Here is a 19,307-nt window from a genome sequence, read left to right on the forward strand (position 1 = left end):
AAAAAAAAGAAAAGAAAAGTCAAGGTCATGCATTCAAGGTCATGAGCTCCTCCACTCTCTTGGTCACCTGGTCTTTTGATCCCCAGCCATTGTTTGTACATTCACAAACTTATTCATGGGGCCGGGCAGGTAAGGGAATGAGAAGATGCTTCTATCTACAATATTTAAAAACCAGACAAAACTATGATTTGGAGAAGTTTACTTTGGAAGTAAAAAGGTAAAGAAAACCAACGTGAGTCCCAGGAAGGTAATGGGTTTAGGAATAGAGGTAGGGGATAGATACCAGCACACAGGTGCTTCCTGGTCATAACTGAGAATGAGAGCCAAACCAGAGGCTAAGCAATAACTGGAGAATCTTATAAAAATCAGAGAGTATTTGACCTCATAAGACCTATTTAAATTCCGAGACCCTCCCTCATGCTCTTGGAAGAGGGGCAGGGTGTGAAGAAGGGTTCTGGGTGGAACAAAGCTGTGACATTATTTTTCCAAATCAAGAAATAGAGACCCAGAGCCTGAGAATGACAGACCCAGTTACATCAGAGCACATGATAAGAGATATGTATTCAAAGCCCTTTCGTCCATTTGAAATTAAATTGAAAAGAGTAACAATGCCTATCTTTTCACCCAAGGATCTCAGAATATTTTATAAACATGAATTTATTAGTCTAACACCAGAAACATTTGTCTTTTTGTGTCTGGCTTATCTCACTTAACATAATGTTTTCAAGGCTCATCCATGTTGTAGCATGTGTCAGAATTCCCTTTTTCTGAAAGGCTGAATATTACAATCATCCCTCCTTATCCACAGGAGATACGTTCCGAGCCCCCTCGGTGGAGATGTGAAACCATGGATAATACCAAACCCTGCATAGACTATGCTTTTTCCTACGTATAAATACAAAGCTGTGATAAACTTTGTAATTAGGCACAGTAAGAGATTAACAACCATAACTAATAATAAAATAGGACAATCATAATAATATACTGTAATAAAAGTTATGTGAATATGGTCTGTTTCCCTCTCAAAATATCTCATTTACCGTACTTCTTGTTGTGATGATATGAGATGATAAGATGCCTACGTGATGAGAGGATGTGGGGTGAATGACATAGGCGCTGTGACCTAGCGTGAGGCTGCTGTTGACTTCTGATCACATGTCAGAAAATGGGGATCATCTGCCTCTGGACTGCAGTAACTGAAACCAGAGAAAGCAAAACCGCAGATGAGGGATGGAGGAGAGAGATGACTGTCCATACCACATTCTGTATGTCCATCCATTTGTTGGTTTGCTTTGGGTTTGGGTTGCTTTGGGCCGCTTTCCACCTTTTGGCTATTGTGAATAGTGTTAGTCCAAATATTGGTCTATAAATATCTGTTCGAGCCACTGCTTCCAGTTTTTTTCTGGTGTGTACCTGGAAGGAGAATGACTAGATCATATGATAACTCTATGTTTTTGAGGAACTATGACGCTGTCCAATAGGACTTAGCACAAATCCAGTGGAATGTGCTGAGACAACTCTGCAGCCATGTCCAAACCCATCCTCCCAAGGAACCCCACTTCCCTCCCAGCTCTGCATAGGCACGCACAGAGGTTCTGAGAGGTGGTGGGGCTTCTGTCTTTAGATGCAGTGAGGGAGCAGTTGCAGACACATCAATCAACACATCTCCTGGAGTCCAGTGGCCAGGGGACAAACTTCAATCTTCTGTGGTGTCTGAGGCCATCCATCACTAGGATGGCTTGGGTCACATCACCATCTGATTCGTTCTCCAAGCAGAAGCCCCCTCCATGACTTCCTTTTCTCACCTCTTCCTGTGGTCTGAATTCCCTCACGCAGTTAATTAGCATGCCTGGCACTGTAGCTTAAGACTTTAATCAGCGTGGGGTGGTTTTAATTAATCGTGTGGCTCTGCATCTGGAGTGGTTTGTGTTCCAGGGTCAGAGAAGGAACTGGTGATGGGGGAAGGGAGAGGCAGCTTTGTGTGGCATAAGGTGTGGATGGAGAATCTGGAGGTTTGGGGGAAAAGGATCACAGTGCCATGGTTGCTCAGAAGCTACCTAGGCATCTGCGCAGCTTACTAGCAAAGTATGGAAGGTACCCAGAGCCGTTAGGGCAGAGAATTGTACCAAGATAAGTGATGAAGTCAGTCTGGTTTTTGGAAGTGGCTTAAAATGTCAGAAAAATTTCTGATGCTTTCCAAGATTACCCATGGGTGGGAGAGTGAGGCAAAGCAGTGCTATAGATTGGGAGATGTAGAGTCCCAGAGGGATTGGCCATTCTGGGGAATACTGCCTGAAAATGGGACTTCAAGAAAGTCCTAGAGAGATAAGAGGGGTGGCACTTGCCTCTCAGTTAATAGTAACCTTTTTATTTGGTCTGTCAGAGTCCTATGGGCTCCTCAGTTTTTAGCATCCACCCTTTAAAAAGAATGGGAAAAAAAAAACTAGATCAAGCTCAGAAGAGTAATAATAAAAAAAAAAATGACTGCACGCATAGAGAGAAAGATCCTATAAGAAAAGGTTGAGAGAAAGCTGGGTCTCATAATAACTGCCTAGGAAGGACTTCTGCTCCTGTCCCACAGGGATCCATCTAGATGAAAAACAGAGAAAAAGACAGGCCTGTTAGAGTACCTGGTAAAAGCGCTGAATAAATCCAGGAAGCTGGGCTACCCCAGAGTTTCATCTCAGAGATGAAGCAATGACTGGTTTTAGGGGCAGACATCGCAGTTCAAGGAGGAAACGGTATGATCAAGGTGCTAAAGAAGAAAAGTTCCTCCCGGCCTGTTACACTCCTGGTGGAGTTCCGTGGGGCGGGCAGGCTGCCGGAGCAGGATCCTGTGATGTGGCGGAGAGGTAACTGTCCGTGCGACGAAGAATGGGGGATGAACGGCAAAGATGACAGTAATAACCGTTGCTTGCAATGTGCTCGTGCGTTTCCAAAGCAGCTTCACACGTACCAGATCACCTGTGCTGTGGGGAGCTCCGTGAATGGGGGTGGGCAGGGGGATTTTGTCCCTATGTTTAAAGTCGAGGGAAAATGAGACTCAGAACATCATTGCTGGTAAACATGGTAAACGATGGAGCCAGGATTGGAACCCAGCTCTGCGGGGTCCAGTACTCTTATACTCCTTCCAACCAAACTAAAATCACGCTCACTTAAAATCGGGAGAGGAAAGATTTTTATGATTCTGGGTATTGGCACTGTTTAATCACCAGTTGCGAGATATTTTTAGAAATCTGAATGCAAAGCCTTTTGAACATCAGGTTCGCCAAGCAGCGGGCACACCCCAGAGCCCCATGGCACATCCATCCAAGACACATTATAGAACATGTCAATGGGAGAAACTGGGGAGGATATTAATTAAGTTTAGACCAAGAAAATGCTTTTGATTGAACAAGCCATGATTTTCTCCTCAAGCTCGTGCAAAATATGGAGTGCTAGACAAGCAGCTGGAACATATGAAAACATTATTATGTACTTGTGTTACCGACTTCCACCATCTATGGTCTCTTTTATTACTTTTTTTCCCCTCTAGGCATCATGTTTTCAAAGATTTTTGCCTGCTAAATAAACTGCATTTATTAAGTAATAATATATTTCCTATTTTTAATATAGGACATACATCACCAAGTATGCATATAAGAAAGAAAACAGCCACCATCCAATTTCCATTAGGCTTTTGGAAATATTGAAAATAGCTTGTGGACCTTATTACCCCTCACGAATTCCTGGGAGCCCAGGTATTTTGGGCTGGGAACCAGGGTTTATATACTTACATGACCAGCATGTCTGTGCCCACTTAGGGGGTAGGAAGAGAAATTAAAGAGGCAGTAGGAATAGGGTAAGTTCCTGGCTGTGCATAGAGCCAGCAGGGTAATTTGTACACAACGGATTGTCAGAATTAATTGCAAAAATGGGAAAGTCACATGTAGGCAGAGCTGAGGCATAGCCCATGCAGATTACATGAGCAGTAGTAACAGGAAAGATGAAATACCACAAGTGCAAAAAGATATCCAAGAATGTGGAGAGAGGGTCACAGAGGCCAAGGACAAAACTCTAAGATGGGAGCGGGAGGCCAACAGGTAGCTGGGAAGAAGGAACACTGCAGTGTAGTCATTAAGAAGGCTCCGTGTGCACTTGAGGTACAAAACCCAAACCAAAAGATATGTAAAGGGAATAAGAAAATGAAGGTAGAAAGGGAAAAGAGATCATATGGGGTTTAGAATTAATTATTAATTAATTCCAAAAGATGGTTTCGAGACTAATTGAGCAGACCCTGGTGCCAGTTCGCCTGTGCATGAGTTACAAATAGCCCCTGCCAAGTGTACATAATTTTTCAGAGGCAGATGCCCCCTGCAGCAGCAGGAGGGGTGGGCGTAAGTGGGGGGGTGGGTGGCGGGGACACAGCCTGTGCATTTGCTCAGGAAGCACAGAGGCTCAGCCAGGTCGATGTGATCTGTGCTTCTCGGCGCCTGTTGTCTGACGGCAAAAAATTAAAAAGGACAGTCACATCAAATTCTCTTAGTGCAAGCTGAAAGATTAGGTAAGAAGTCTTCTGCTGAGATAAAACAGTGTCCCAAATAGAAAAAGGATGATTCAAAAAACAACAACAACAAAAAAAAACTTTTCATAAAGATGAAACTGGCAAAATAGACAATAAAGACCAAGGCTATTGAAAGAAAATTAAAATTCCATTTGATCCTGGGTATCGTGATTAAGTACCTCTTATGTACTGGGCCCTGAGAAGTCACGTAAAAAGACATCCGGGCACGAAGCTACGTTGGGGAACAAAGAAATGCAAAAGATCTTGCAGAGCATGCAGGCGATGGAAGCACTTGGGCTAAGCAGAAATGTCACGTGGAACATTTTACATGAACAAGCGGCTGGCGAAAGCGAGTACAGGGCTTTGGGGTGGGAGAGGGAGCCTCTAGTCATGAAAAGGGTGTGGGCAGGAGGAGAAGTAGCTAGCAACAGCTGTTCTACGAAAGCACCAGAGTGAAAAACCTTGAGAGCCATTTGGCCAACAGCATGAGAAAGAGAGCAGGTAGGTTAACAGCTACCAAATGAGTTCAAAAGTGTGGAGAATGAGAAAGAGAAGGGTCTTGGACTTGGCTTACTTACATGCTCTCAGGAACCACACAGATCATACCAATGAAACAAAAAAGAGTAAAAGAGATGAACCCAGAAGAAGACAGTACACCTTATAGAGAAAGAAAAGAAAGAAAAAAAGAAAGAAAGAAAGAAAAAGAAAGAAAGAAAGAAGAAAGAAAGAAAGAAAGAAAGAAAGAAAGAAAGAAAGAAAGAAAGAAAGAAAGAAAGAAAGAAAGAGAGGAAGGAGAGGAAAACAAGAATGGAGAAAATAAATATTTGGGTTCATTCCATTTTTAAGAAGTAAGCAGGTGATGGATTGGATGTTTGTAGAGTATTGGGGGGTTGTGATGGTGGGAAAGCGTCAACTCACACTGTATAAATATCTTCTATAACAATTTAATATGAAAAAAAAACAATTTAATATGAGCTGTAAGGAGGTTATGCAGGGAGAGTGCTAAGAAGGTAACAGGTGGTGTCTCCCCCGGATGCTCAGGTGGCCACCCGCTCCAATATCCCCTCAAGGTCTCTTCCAGCCTGGAGCTCTGGGCCTCTTCACGTTCCTACACTGATTCAGGTGATTTATCTGATGGAATAGCATCTCTTCCTGGGGAACTACAGGGAGTTGTGCAAAATCCTGATCACCCCTCTCTTGTCTTTCTGTCCCAGCTCACCAGAGTCCCTGTGGAGTCCTGCAGTCAGTATCGGAGCTGCAGCGAGTGCCTGGGCTCGGGCGATCCCCACTGCGGCTGGTGTGTGCTCCACAACACGTGAGTACTGCTGGGTAGCTTCCTCCTGCCTCGCACTTCCTCCCTATTTCCCCTCCTCTGTCACCACTCTCCTTCCCTCTGATCTCTCTTCTCTCCCTGCCTTTTCTTATGCTTCCTTCTTTGTACCAGTTGCCAATCCTATCCCCTTCTTTGGTTCTGACTTCACGTTAAATTGCCAGATTCCCATAAGAGATATGTGGAAATGTCAGCCTGGGAATGATGATGAATTGGGACTTGGAATCACATGGGTAATTACACCCTGGAGGGCAGGAGGGAGATTATCCCAAACATTCCTGACTCTGACTTGGCTGCAGAGTGAGGCTCTGGGACTGAACGCCAGGAAAAGGCACTGGCCTTTGTTGTCAAGTCTCACGTGGGCCACTAGATCATGTGCGAGATATGGACTCTCCATTTAGTGATATGACATCCACATAAGACCTTCTTCAATATCTCCCCAGAATCTTCTGGTATTTGAGGTGTACATTTCGAGTGTGCAGTCCCCAAGGACCCCCCTCTGGCTGTCAGAGGACCCTGCGCCTGGGCTTTCTAGATCCAAAGTCCCTGTCTCAAGGGCTGGGCACTCTCCCTCTGCACCTCTCTGCACGGGTTCCACTGTATTCTCGAGAAGAGGGAAGAAGCAAATGGCATAGGGTGGAGATAAATCAGAGTAGTGATCTGAGGGCTGCAGTGCAGGGTACAGACAACCCACCCAGAAATGTGCTCTTCGTTGGGGATCCAAAGACCCTTGGCATTGCTGACTGGAGAAGCCAACAACAGCTGGGCCCCACGCAGAGGGAATTTGCTGCCAGTTAAACTATTGTTGCTAGAACCCCAAGCTTCTGGTCAACACTTGAAACTGAGATGCTATCAGTCAGACCCCATGTTGCACATTAGGGAGAAGGCTTTCTTACTAAAAAAAGGCTGGTCACATCCAGCCTGAACTGGATGTGACCAAGGACATCTTCCAGTCATTCTCAAGTGTGAGAAGGTGGGGGCAGGACCTTGCCCCCATACCAGGGATGCTTCTGAAAGTGAGAAATGTCCTCTTAAATTCTAGTGCATCCTCTCCCAAGGGCACAGTCACCCTCCCGTCCCTGGGGACAGGCTCATGCATCATGAGACCTTGAGCTCTTTGAAATCCCTCAGATGTATTATGGTGGGAAAAATTGAGACCCGTTGACTCACATAAGGGAGGATGACTGGAAACTAGGGGGATGGGAATGTATGCAAACATCTGTATGGTGACATGGAGCAGTAGAGCCCAAGAGCAGCCAGCCTCACAGCATGGGAGAGATTGGGTTCAGAATTCAAAGCAGCTCTGATGGGTGCAGAGGAGTTGCCTGGGTGGTACTTTGAAAGGTAGAAGGGAAGTCATTTCCTTTTTCCTCTGCCCTTGGGGCCTCTCAGGAAGGGGTCATGCTCCAGATCCCTCGTTTCCTCGGGGGCCTAGGCCAGCTGGCTTTTGCCTTAGCCAAGGGTAGCTCAGCAGATCCTGGCGTGGGGTACCCACACTTAGCGTCCGTCAAGGGCAATCAGGAAAGCTGGCCCCTCTCGGACATATCATGTCTGTGGCACCCAGAGACAGGTCTCCATGCCAGCCTTGGTCCTGCCTGGTGACACTGACCCACATGGCACTAAACCCTGTGTGGAGGAAGGACCCCCTAGGCTCTGCAAAGGAAGCAGGGGAGCTGTGAGTAACCCTACAACCTGTCCCTAGAGCTGAGTTAAACAGCAAAAAGGAAGGGGGGACCCAGAATTATTTCCTGTGTGGCCTCAGTTTCTCCTTCAGTAACATGATACCTGCCTCCTATCAAGTGGACTGGGACATAATACCTGAAAATAGGGGTGGATTGGGGCCAAAGAGAAGTGTAGGTAGTTGGTGAAGGAGCCCATCAGCCTGCAGTGAGAAGCCAGCACTCTGCCTCAGTGTGGCCTAAAGAAAACAACCAGGGGCACCCACTTCGGGCATCTCCCACCAAGTCCAAATTTTACATGGCCCGGCTGTAAATCTGGGGCAGCCCAATTCATCTGCGAATTGGAGACAGTGATGCCTGTCTTGCTGCCTCGTCGCGTTGTCAGAGAATGAAATCAGGAATCACCACACAGTCGGGGAAGGACCAAGAGCTCCTGGGTGTGGGTGCCCTGCCTCTCTTGACTTTGGTCACCCCCACCAATTGTCTAGATGGCTCTGTTGAAGCTGCATCCTTCATCCTTCCCTTCCCGCGGGATCCCAGCCTCAAACTGCCTTCCTCTGGGTGGTAGATGCTCCTGCTGGAGTCTCCTCACCTCTGTTAACCTGGCATCACATCTCACGTTGGCGTTTGCCTGTCTTCTTTGCGCGTGTCATGTTGGTACAGCCCTTATCGAGTTGCTCAGCACTGAGCTACTGCTGCTGGCAGCTCTTCCTTCCCCAAGATGCCACAGCGGGAACAGGCGTGGGAGAGCCGCGAGGGACCTAGCAGGTTGGCTGGGATGGAAATCACTGGAATCTACTTCTCACTCTTTGTAAATGTGCTATGGGGTTTGGACAAGTACAGGCAATTCCCATTACTCAAGGTCACTCTGTTGCGTAAGTCACCACAAACACCGAATCTGAGAATACAGAACCACCACTCCTAGGATGGTTCCAGGGTGGGTTCCTACGAGCCTCTGGTCATAGCATGTCTGTCAACAACTTAATACATAGCTGTGTCTTACGTGTGTCTCTGTTTAAAGACACCTTATTTAATATAAATTGGTTTCTTTTTAAACATTGAACTCAAGGCCAACAGCACTAGAACTCGTGCCTGAACAAAGTTGACCTAGCACATGCATTTTCTCCATAAGGCACAACATGTTCTTCTCATGCTTAAGAACACTAGACAGCACTTCAGCACAATACCTGGGGGGCATTTTAAACAGTGTCATCACCAACAAAATGCATGAAAATGCAAAAAACACGGCACTCAATAGGCCATGGAAAGGACCTTTGTTTAAAGTGTGAACTGAAACAAGAAAGCAGAGTATCCTCAACCTCGTTCAACCTCTGATAGGGATGTGTGGATGTGGCCACTCACATCTTTCTCCACTCTGCTCATGTCCAGAAATGACCACAAAAGGGCCATAAGTATCCAGTTGTGGATTCCATTTTATTTTTTTTAAGATTTTATTTATTTATTCATGAGAGACCCAGAGAGAGAGGCAGAGACACGGGCAGAGGGAGAAGCAGGCTCCCTGTGGGGAGCTGGATGTGAGACTCAATCCCAGGACCCCGGGATCACACCCTGAGCTGAAGGCAGACGCTCAACCACTGAGCCACCAGGTGCCCCTCCAGTTGGGGATTTTAAATAAATGTTAGCAAGTACGGTGAATTTGCAAATATGGAATCCACAACTTAGGAGGATCGTAACTCTGTACATCAGAAACTTGGCATCTTCGTTTATAAAGAGGAAACACAATACCTCTCTGTGCCAGTGGCAAGTGGATAAAATCAGATGATAAATGATGTTGTAAAAGTCCAAGGCACACCCCCAGGCCAAGGTGGTAGTTTCTGAAAGTTTGAGCCTCCTGGTGCTGGGGTCTATGCAAATGTGTCTGATAAATCTCACCCCCCCCACCCCCGCCGGGGGAGGATATAGCTCCTGAGCACCCTATGTCGAGACTGCCTGCCCACCCTGATGTTGCCTCCCAGAGTTAAGGACTAAGGAGAATCGTTGGCCCCCATGGCTAAATGAAGAAGAGAAGGTCCCTGGATCTTCTAAGATGCTGTAAATCAGAATATAATGCTTAATATAGAGAAAGTGAGATAAGCAGGTCTTAAGTGTACACTTTGAACAATTTGGAAGGCCCAGGTAATCCACACTCCCACCAATATCTACAAAATATCTGGGACGCCAGGCTGGCTCAGTCAGTTAAGCAGTTGACTCTTGATTTCGGCTCAGATCGTGATCTCAGGGTCATGGGATCAAGCCCCACATCACATAGCATCAGGCTCCACGCTCAGGCAGGAGCCTGCTTCTCTCTTTCTCTCTCCCTCTCACCACCTCCCCCCCCACCCCCACTGCTCACGTGCTCACTTTCTCTCTTCCTCTCTAAAATAAATAAATAAAATATTTAATATAAAAAGATATACAAAACATTCTTCATCCAGAAGGTTCTCTCATGTTCCTTCCCATTCTTTCCGGTGGGCCTTTCTTCCCTAGTCACTTAAGTTCAGGTCAAAGCCAGACACCGCTTTTTCTAATACACTCTTCATTTTATTTTATTTTACTTTATTTTATTTTTCTATTCTATTCTATTCTATTCTATTCTATTCTATTCTATTCTAATTTTCTCCCTTTCATTTTAAATAGTTGCCAGCCAGACATTCATGGTTGGGAGAGATGCATGAGGACATGGCTAGAAAAGGCTGAGGCAGGCATAGGTAGTGCAGAAGGTGGAGGAGGACCAGAGGGAACCTGCAGATACTCCCCCTGGGGGCACCTCTGTTTGCTGAGAACGGAGCATGGTGGAAAATGCAGGGGCTTTATTGCATGTGGGAGTGCTGTGCCCCCATAGGTCTTATCTGTACACCTTTTCACTCTGGCCTTGCTCCCTCAGTGCCAGGCACTGGGCGAAGCTCAGGGGATACAAGGGGACTGCATCAGCCCTGACGCTTCCTGAGAACCAGGACCCTCATCCGGGGAGGGGGCAGGGAGCAGGGGTTGCAGACTGTGCCAGAATCGGCACATTTGGTAAGTCCCCATGATGGGCAAACACCTGTGCTAAGTGTTGCGAGCCTGACCCTCAGGAAAACCAGGGCAAGAGAGCAGCAGGACTCTCTTGAGAGCAGCAGGACTCAAAGGAGGGCTCCTTTGAGTGTTAAGGTATGTCCTTTTTCTGTCACTTTTGCCAACTTTTCCATGTTTCTAGGGAGTAGGAGGCTGAGAGCTTTGTGGGAAGAGGCCAGCAGAGGCTCTGTGCGTGTGTGAGACAGAGAGAGGGAGGGAGAGAGTGAGAGAAACAGGGGGAGAGAGGCGGAGGAGCAGGAGAGAGAGCGAGTGCATAGTTTAAGAGCAGGGCCCCTTCGAACAGGTGGCTCAGGTAGCTGAAAGGGTCCTTTCTACCAGCAAGGGCACAGGTGGGGTGCAGACTGAACAGGCTTAAGAAATGCTCGTGTAATTGAAACGTCCCTCCTGTTGTCTCAAGGGACGGGCCTGCCAGCCCAGTCACACAGAGCATCACCCCATTGTCCCCTCGTGCGGTCCTTGACCCAGCCTGCGGGCTTGCTTGTTTCCAGTGGCAACAGTGATTTCAACAGGCTGGGTTTTTATTTGTGCCTGAATCTTGAGCCCATGTTCCCCGGGGCATTCACCTTGGGTCCGAGCCTACCTGTTCTGACAGCCCACCTTTGCCTGTCCTGGGCCTGGAACATGCCCTCCAACCAGCATGCTTGGCACGTCCCAAGGCCCCTCTCCATCTTCCCGCCACCAGGCCCAGGCCAAGAAGCCCATCTCCGTCTCAGCAGGTAACAGGATCCCACGGCAGGCCCAGCCACATGGATTGTCCCCAGACGTTACCTTTCTGAAGAAGATTGGTCAGCGTCACTCCCGGGAGGCTCATGTAACCCAAGACATCAACAGGGGAAAGATAAGATCAGCTTTTATAAAGTCTCCCCCTTGCCCCGTGGTGACCCCTCCTCCTTACAGATTTCTTCTGTTGGGAGAATGCCCACCCCTGGGTGCTTGGCACAGGGTACTGTGCAGTATCCACCCCTTTTCTCTTTTGTATGGTTTCTGCCAAGATGTAGAGAGTGAAGGGAAGGAGAGGGAGAGACTGCCATCCAGAGCGGAAGGGGGAGGTTGCAGCTAGGAAGCTGTCTGTGCACCGAGCCAGCCTGGGCTCAGTTTCCTCAGCTGAGAGCGGCAATGGAAAAGCCACCCTGCCGCCACACTTGAAGAGGAAGGGAAAGACGCACATGAAGCACCTTCACGGTCCCCGGAGGTCACCCTGATGGCAGTGACTGTAGGAGCTGAGGCCTTGGGCCAGACCCCAGGGCCTCCTCCATGGCCTAGCCTCTCACTGTCCCCCCTTCCAGGACTGGCAGGCTGTGGCTGGGCGGCTGGAAGCACCCACTGCTGGGAAGTCTCCCTGCCTCGGGCGACTCCAACCAGCCGCACCACGGGGGCAGCGTGCCTTAGTCGGCCCCGGCCCCTGGGAAGGTGCAAAGTCTGTCCCATAGCCACGGCTGAGCATCCCCTTAATGAAGCACGAACAGATTCCAAAAATGCAAGTCCTTCCTTGCTGCTTCTTCGCCTCTCCCATAGCCTGGTTCTATTTTATTTTTAAGCTGTGTCGAAGGACTGCTTACTACCAACCTGCCAAGGCAGTGATCTCTCCGAGGGCCGTTTGCAGAATGCCCACACACTCCTGGGGAATTGGTAAAATCCCTCTGCCCAGCAAACTTTGCAGTCTACGCTCTGGTCTTCCCTGAGTCTTTGCCAAGAAGTTATCAGCCCCCGGTCCCGAGGGATGAATCCCAGACTGGATACTGGTGCAGTCGAGTTTTTCCATCTGTGGCTCAGCTGATAGACAGCATGGGATTAAGGAAGCTTGTTTTCCCCTCTTAACTCCTGCCTCCCCCTCCTCCCCACACGCATGTGTAGAGCACATGCTTTCAGGACTGAAGGATATTAAGTCAACACTGTCATCAGCTCATAGGAATTAGGAAAGCCTGGGGTCCATGTGAGCGCTGTCTCTCTCTCCATCTCCTGCCCTCTGTCCCTCCTCCTCCCTCCAACCCGGCTCTTCTCTCCACCTCCTCTTTCCTAGCCTTTCCTCAACCCTTAACAGAAATAAGAGGTCTGAACAGTGCTACCTACTGGCAGAGAGAGGAGAGAAGCAGTCCCCACTTCCCCTTCCCTTGGGCAACTGCTAAATGTAATTCTCTTCTCAGCAACAGGGAAACCTCCACCCCCACCCCAGGTCCCTTTTACCACCACCTGAGGTTGGTGTTCGGGATATCATCTGTTTGAGGAGGGGGCCAAAGGAAGGCAAGGCGAGAGTCCCACCTGGCACCCCCTGGGAGTCAGGCTGTGGGCCTGACGTGACGGTAGTGAGCTAGGCCCACGTGGTTGCTGTGCAAGCCAAGCCCTCAGAGGTTCTCAGGTCTCCTCCGGACTCCTGCTCCTGCTGGTTCTATTCAGTCCTATTCCGCCCTTCCTCCTGCTTCAGCAGCTGGGACCCATGAGGGAAGCCCATATCTGCTGCTCAGGTTGGCTTTGGAGCTTTAGAGATGACAAAGGGCCATTTCACCAGCTGGTGGCCAAAGGGAAACTATAGTGGAGTCAGTGGTTTACATTTGGTTTTTCCAGGAACAGCCTCAGTACTTAGGTGGAGACTGTGGTGTCAGTCACTGGGTCTAGAATCACAACACTGTGGGGCACGGCTGGTCCACGCTCTTCACGTAAGAAACTTCTTGCACACGCATCTGCCTAGAAGGGTTCCCTTCACCATCTAGCTCACCCTCCTCCAGGCTGCGCAGCTGTGCCTGCCCATTTCCCTGGGCTTTCCTGAAGAGGGCAAGGCTAACAGGATGGGCAAACCCAGTCTCTTCCCTCACCAGGGTTCCCGGATGGGGACACAGTGACCAACCAACGAGCCCCTGTTAGAATAAGCCATTTGGGGAACCCTACCCCCACTTCCAATTTTTTCCAATCTCCTGGTGTTCTAACCACAGCTCCCCACGATGGTGCCCCTCAGCCCAGGCCATGGCCAACGTGAGACATTAAGGATGGGCGAGAAGGAGGGTCAGCAGTGGGGAGAAGTCAGGACATGTGCTGGTATCCAAGGCTGGGGGACCCTGCTGGAGGGCCTGGGAAGGACCAGCATGCCCCACCCCACCTCCAGCCTGGAGGTTCACCCAGACCCCACTCAGAGCCCCAGTTCCAAATTGAAATTTGCTCGCCCAGTTGGCGGCCCTTAGATGTTAATATTTCTATCACTGTCCTTAGGAATTAATTTTTAAAGAAATTAATCACCACCTCTTCCCTCTCCCTCACCCTCTTCCTTTCTCCGTTCCTCTCTTTTCCAATTTTCCACTTGGCTGGGAATTCTCCAGCAGCGAAAGTTCAAGCTTAGGGGAGGGCGGAGGTGGCTGCTTCATTAGAGAGGATAATCTCATTGGAACCACTGGCTTGAATAATAACCCCTCCAGGGGCCAGGCCTCTGTCCCCATGGTCTTTTCGACACCTCTGAACTGGGGCTGGAGGGCCCAGCTGCAGAGCAAGAGGGATGAGGAAGGGTTGTAGAGAAGGTGAGCAGGGCCGGACTCCAGTTCTGGGGGCCCGAGCTTGTCTGCGCAGGGTCTACCTCCCGCTGGCCACCCGCAGGCCTGCATTGTTGGGGGGCCGTGAGGGTGCTGTTTGGGCCACTGCCTGAAGACTCTGTCGCCTGATGTGCACTTTTTGAGACCTGCCTGGCAAATGGATTGAAGCAGGACCTTCCTCAATTTCCCACAGTGGAGTTAAAGGAAATGCTATAGGAAGGACCCAGGGCCCTGTTGAAGGAAACATCTAAGCCACCACCTGCGCCGCCCCCAAAAGTCATTGCATGAGTCCTTTGCACATTTGCCAGCTCTTGCCTGGGCTAATGAGAAATCACAGCCCTAGAAGAGTAGGAGGTCATTACCCTGGCGGACCCTGTAAGAACTCAGAAGGGATCCGTCCTTCCCCCTCCATTATCCTATCACATCTAAGGTCAGTTGCCTGTGCTTTTGGACATTTGCAGCCTCCAGCCTCCACCCTCATGGGCCCTGAGGGATAGTAGAAATGTCAAAACATCCCTGACACTGACCTTAAACTTGACTTTCCACTAAGAGAGCTGAGTAGTCAATACCCTTTGACAGCTAGTAAGAAAGCAGAGCTCCAAGCAAGCCAGACCACTCTTGCCCTCTTTCCTCTGTCCTGGCCTCTGGGGCTCCCCATCCTCATTAGGAAGAAAATTGCTAGAGCCATCTCTGTCTTTTTGTCTCTGATTTGCCCCGTGGGCCAGTCTGAAAAAATCTGTGCTTTTGTGCCAGCTATATTTTGGAAGGCTTGCATGAGGAAGGCAGAGCAGGGGTGGGATCCTAATACTGGTGGGCATTCATGGAGGGCTTGTCTCCTATGAGCTATGCCCTGCTCTAAATACTTTACTTGCATAACCTAACTTAATTCTCCCATAATAGCCCTATTTGGTAAATTCAATTCTGTCCCCATTTTGCAGAAGAGAAAATGGAGGCACCGAGAGGTTAAGTAATTTGCCCAAGATTACACAGTTAGGTGAGATGTTTAAAATTGTAAGCTACGGTGGCTTCCTTGGTAAGACTTAAATCTGGGGGGAAAGGGATGACAAGTATTTGGTTTGGGGGCTCTCAAATTTGGGGAGCCATGGCAGGATGCAGTCACATGAGCTTTGGAAGCAGCAATCCATGCAGGTAGACCTTGTCTTGAGATCCCACAGCTGAGTACCTTTGTACATCTGCAAGAGAGGGTGGAGTCCTCTCTTCTTCGTCTGTTATCTCTAGTTAGCAACTCCAGGTGATGCTTGGCCTGGACACGGGTTCATTTTTCTCCCTTCATAATTTAATCAAAGACATTTTTCAGACCTACTGATTGCTCTTGGAAATAAGGACTTCAAAGTTGGGGAGTCAGTGAATAATTTAAGCCTGTACCAGCTCTCTGGGTCTGCTGTTAATGGGAGTAATAACCCTATTAATAGCGATGTCAGTGCAGATACCCTAGAAAAGTCCATAACATTAGCTTAATGGCTGGAGGTAATGAAGTCCTCACAGAGGAGCTAGCCTGGTAAATTAACTTCCAAGACTTTTAGGCAGATGCCCTTGTTGCCATGGTCTGCTAAAGCAGCCAGGGAGTGCCAGGGAGGTGACCAATCCATGTCTGACCCTTCGCTCTCGGGATTCCTAGAAGGATCCTGGAGAATTCACAAACTGAAATCATATCCAAAGCACATCCTAGTGGCAGGCAAAAGTAGCCATTCGCCTAAAGACAAAGCTTGAAGGGAAATTTTGAAATCGTCTCAAGCAACAGAAAGAGAACATCAAGATGGTGGAGAAATGGCTTTAGAGTGCAGCACGGGGGTCCATCCTTCACATCTCAGTCTCGAAGATTCGGAAGGATGGTCTTGACACCACGGTGGTCAAGAGCAGAGGCTCCAGAATTCATCTGTTTTCAAATACTGGTTCTCCCTGATTGGCTGGTGACCTTGAGCTAATTATTTATCCACGCTTCTTGCAGTTTCCTGGTCTACAGAATGGTTTTTAAATGGTACCTGCCTCGTGACATTGTTGAGAGACTGTGACATAAACAATAAGCCTCTAACTGAGGTGCCTAGAAGCGCTCGGTGACTAGCAGCCACTATGGGATTACTCAGAATTATGTTCTACTTTCTTGTTCCACATCCAACTTACTCTGTAGCCACCATTTTTGTCCCTGTATCTCCTCTTCTTCCTTTAGTCCACACTTTCGGTGACTTCTGACCCCTCCGCCACCTCTCCACCATTAGGCTGTTCTTCTCACCAAAGCCAAAGATGCCTTCTTTCCCTGCGGTGTTCTCTGCATTGAGTCACCCCAAGAGTGGCCTGGGGTGTCCTGGAGCCTCTCTTCCCTCATCCTCAGCCCCACCCTTCAGCGGTCTTCTCCCTCCCCAGTATCCCCCCCACCCACCCACCCCTCCGCCCTGTGCGTCCTCCACAAGACCTCCCTGGCTGTTCTGGTTCCTATTAAACCCCTTGCCTGGTACCCCTGCCTGTCTTGCGTCAGCTCCTGACATCCTCCTTCCTCTAGACTCTTAACCAAAACAGATCAGCCCCTGAGGAATGACCTCCCTGCCATCCCAGCTCCTCCAAACTTGTCCCTCTGAGAACCCTGCTCCTCCTTACCCCACAATAGAATCAGGAGACCACAGTTTCCAAATGATGGCAGCTCAGCGAAGGTCCCTGTGCCCGTGGCTTATCCGACTTGGATCAAAACACTGCTCCCTGAAGCTCAGATAGGTGTGGGCAGTGAACTGTCAGTGGAAGGCAGGATGCCCTGGCCTCGGCAGACAGCTTCAGTCCCTTCCCCATGTGTGACGTGCACATCTGGATGAAGGGCTGTGATTTTTACGTGCATGTTTCAGCAGCCTCATCGGTCAGGACTGTAAGACCTCAGGTCACCCTGGATGTGGGCCACCTGTGACCCTGGTAAACTTCGAATGACATAGGATGCTGAGCAATAATAGAGACCTTCTCTGGCAGTTACCGTGCGCCAGGAAACTGAGATTCCCATCCGAGGCAAGCTGGCTCCGGAGCTCGCTTTGAACTACTACTATACTATGATCCTGTGATCCTTCCTTCCCTGCCTTCCCGGCCACCTAACATTTGCCTTCTGTCTACTGGCTACGAGGTATACAGGAGATTCCAGAATAAGTCAGGCTTAGTTTCTTCTTTTGAGTTCACACTTTGTAGGAGAGGGCTGCATGTAACCCAATAGTAATCATATAATCGAAGAAGTTCTAGACTAGAAGAAACCCCAGATGCTCCGAAGGGTGGTGGTGAGAGACTGCAGATGCATCATAGTTGAAGCATGTCTGGAAGAGCAGGTAGAAATTGGACAGGGGAAATGTGGAGAGAGGGTGGTCCAGAGAGCAGAACTGGCTGACCAAGGCAAGAGTGTATTGTATATACAGCGAGAACAAGTCTCGGCTTGCCTAGGAGGGGAGGAGAGTCGCAGGGCTGAGAATGGGTGGGGAGGTAGGAGAGCAGGGCTTTGCAATCCTTTATGTGCATGAGGAGTATGTCAGGGGTCTTTCGGGTGATCTTAAGTGTCTGCATTGGGCAACAAGTGATTGGGATTGCCATCTTTTTCAAAATCCGGCATGGGGTGGGAGGAGCAGGAGGGAGGAAGGGGCCAGGAAGGTCAGTCCTGGACACATTGAGTTTGGACACATCCTGGGAGCCACGGGCAGTGCCTGACCCCCGTACCAGCCCCTCACTGGAGCAAGTGGCCTTCTCCGGAGTCACTGGTCGGTCTGTCCCTCCCAGGTGCACCCGAAAGGAGCGCTGTGAGCGGTCCAGAGAGCCCCGCAGGTTTGCCTCTGAGATGAAGCAGTGCGTCCGGCTGACCGTCCATCCCAGCAACATCTCTGTGTCCCAGTACAATGTCCTGGTAAGGGCAGTGGGATCTGGGCCCAGGGACATGACAACCCTCTCCCCACCAAAGCCCCCCAGTGCCCCTCTGGAGAAGTGGGCCACGCCTGACCAGCATAGCTGCTCGAGAGCAGCTTTGAACAATGTGTCCCTGGAGGTGGAAGAGGGGAGCATGCACAGGACTATTGGGGCAGAGGCTCTCTGCATAATGGGTAGAAAAACAAGCAAATATGTGATACCAAAAATGACCGAAAGGGTGACCGAGAGAGGGAGGGTATTGGGAACTTTATTTCTGTCTGTAAGATGGGAAGGATGTATGTGCAGAGGGAGAAAGGGGCAGGATGGCTCCCATGTTCATGCCCTGGGCACTTGGTGGTTGGTTTGCCATTTTTCCAAACATGGGGACAATGGGAGAGGAGCTTGACCAGCAATATCTCAGTCCTACCCACCTCTCTTTCTACAGACAAATCCCCTAAGCATTCCCATTTCCTGGAGCCAAATCCATTCACATGCAGTGAAGGTTCCTCCGTGTCTGTCTCTTCACTCCCCACCACCTTGCCTCTGGGCCTTGTGATCAGTTGGCTGTCTTCTTCTCTATGTTAATAATGCCTCCTGTTTTCTTTCTCTCTGCTCGCTTGCTCTCCCTCTATCTTCCTTTCCTATGCACACTCCCCTTCCCCATTTCACGCTCTTCTTCTCTCTCGCCTCTGCGGGGCTGCTCACAGCTGGTCCTGGAGACATACAATGTCCCGGAGCTGTCAGCCGGCGTCAACTGCACCTTTGAGGACCTGTCAGAGATGGATGGGCTGGTGGTAGGCAATCAGATCCAGTGCTACTCCCCAGCAGCCAAGGAGGTGCCCCGGATAATCACAGAGAACGGTGAGCGGTCCCCGGAGGCAAAGCTGGGTGGCATGTCCTTCCTCCTGCCTTGATGAGAGCTCGGGACAGGCATGGGGGCATAGAGGGACCACACAGGCAGGGGAGAGTCAGGGGAAGGGGGTGCTTTGGTGGGTATGATACAGAGGAAGGGGATGAAGTGCCTTTCGCTGCTCTTAGAAATGACTGTTGAAACCAGGTGAGCATCCTGGAGTCAGCGTCATCCTAGGTGAGGAGCAGCTGCAGAGGGTGGAGGGAGGGCTAGGCCGGGGCAGCCTCAGAATGTGCTGGCTGAGTTCAGAGATTGTCCTGGAGCACGAGAGGCTGGGCATGGGGGGGAGGGTAATGGGGGAAGGGAAGCTTGTCAGGAGCAGGGGTGGGGGTGCAGAGCTCCTCTGCTTACCTTACCCTGCCTGCACCGATGGGTC

At 49.5% G+C, this 19,307-nt stretch overlaps 1 protein-coding gene across 4 annotated transcripts in view; it reads left to right on the forward strand.

The window, feature by feature from the left end:
- The window catches only part of PLXNA4 (plexin A4), a 427,913-nt gene that overhangs the window by 316,019 nt on the left and 92,587 nt on the right, over positions 1–19,307 (forward strand). For all 4 annotated transcript variants that reach the window (XM_038556478.1, XM_038556477.1, XM_038556480.1 and 1 more), the window contains exons 5-7: positions 5,758–5,858; positions 17,899–18,022; positions 18,729–18,882. In XM_038556478.1, coding sequence (XP_038412406.1) covers positions 5,758–5,858; positions 17,899–18,022; positions 18,729–18,882 — 379 coding nt within the window. The remainder of the gene's footprint in view (positions 1–5,757; positions 5,859–17,898; positions 18,023–18,728; positions 18,883–19,307) is intronic.

The sequence above is a fragment of the Canis lupus genome, chromosome 14, assembly GCF_011100685.1.
Source record: "Canis lupus familiaris isolate Mischka breed German Shepherd chromosome 14, alternate assembly UU_Cfam_GSD_1.0, whole genome shotgun sequence".
Classification (NCBI taxonomy): domain Eukaryota; kingdom Metazoa; phylum Chordata; class Mammalia; order Carnivora; family Canidae; genus Canis; species Canis lupus.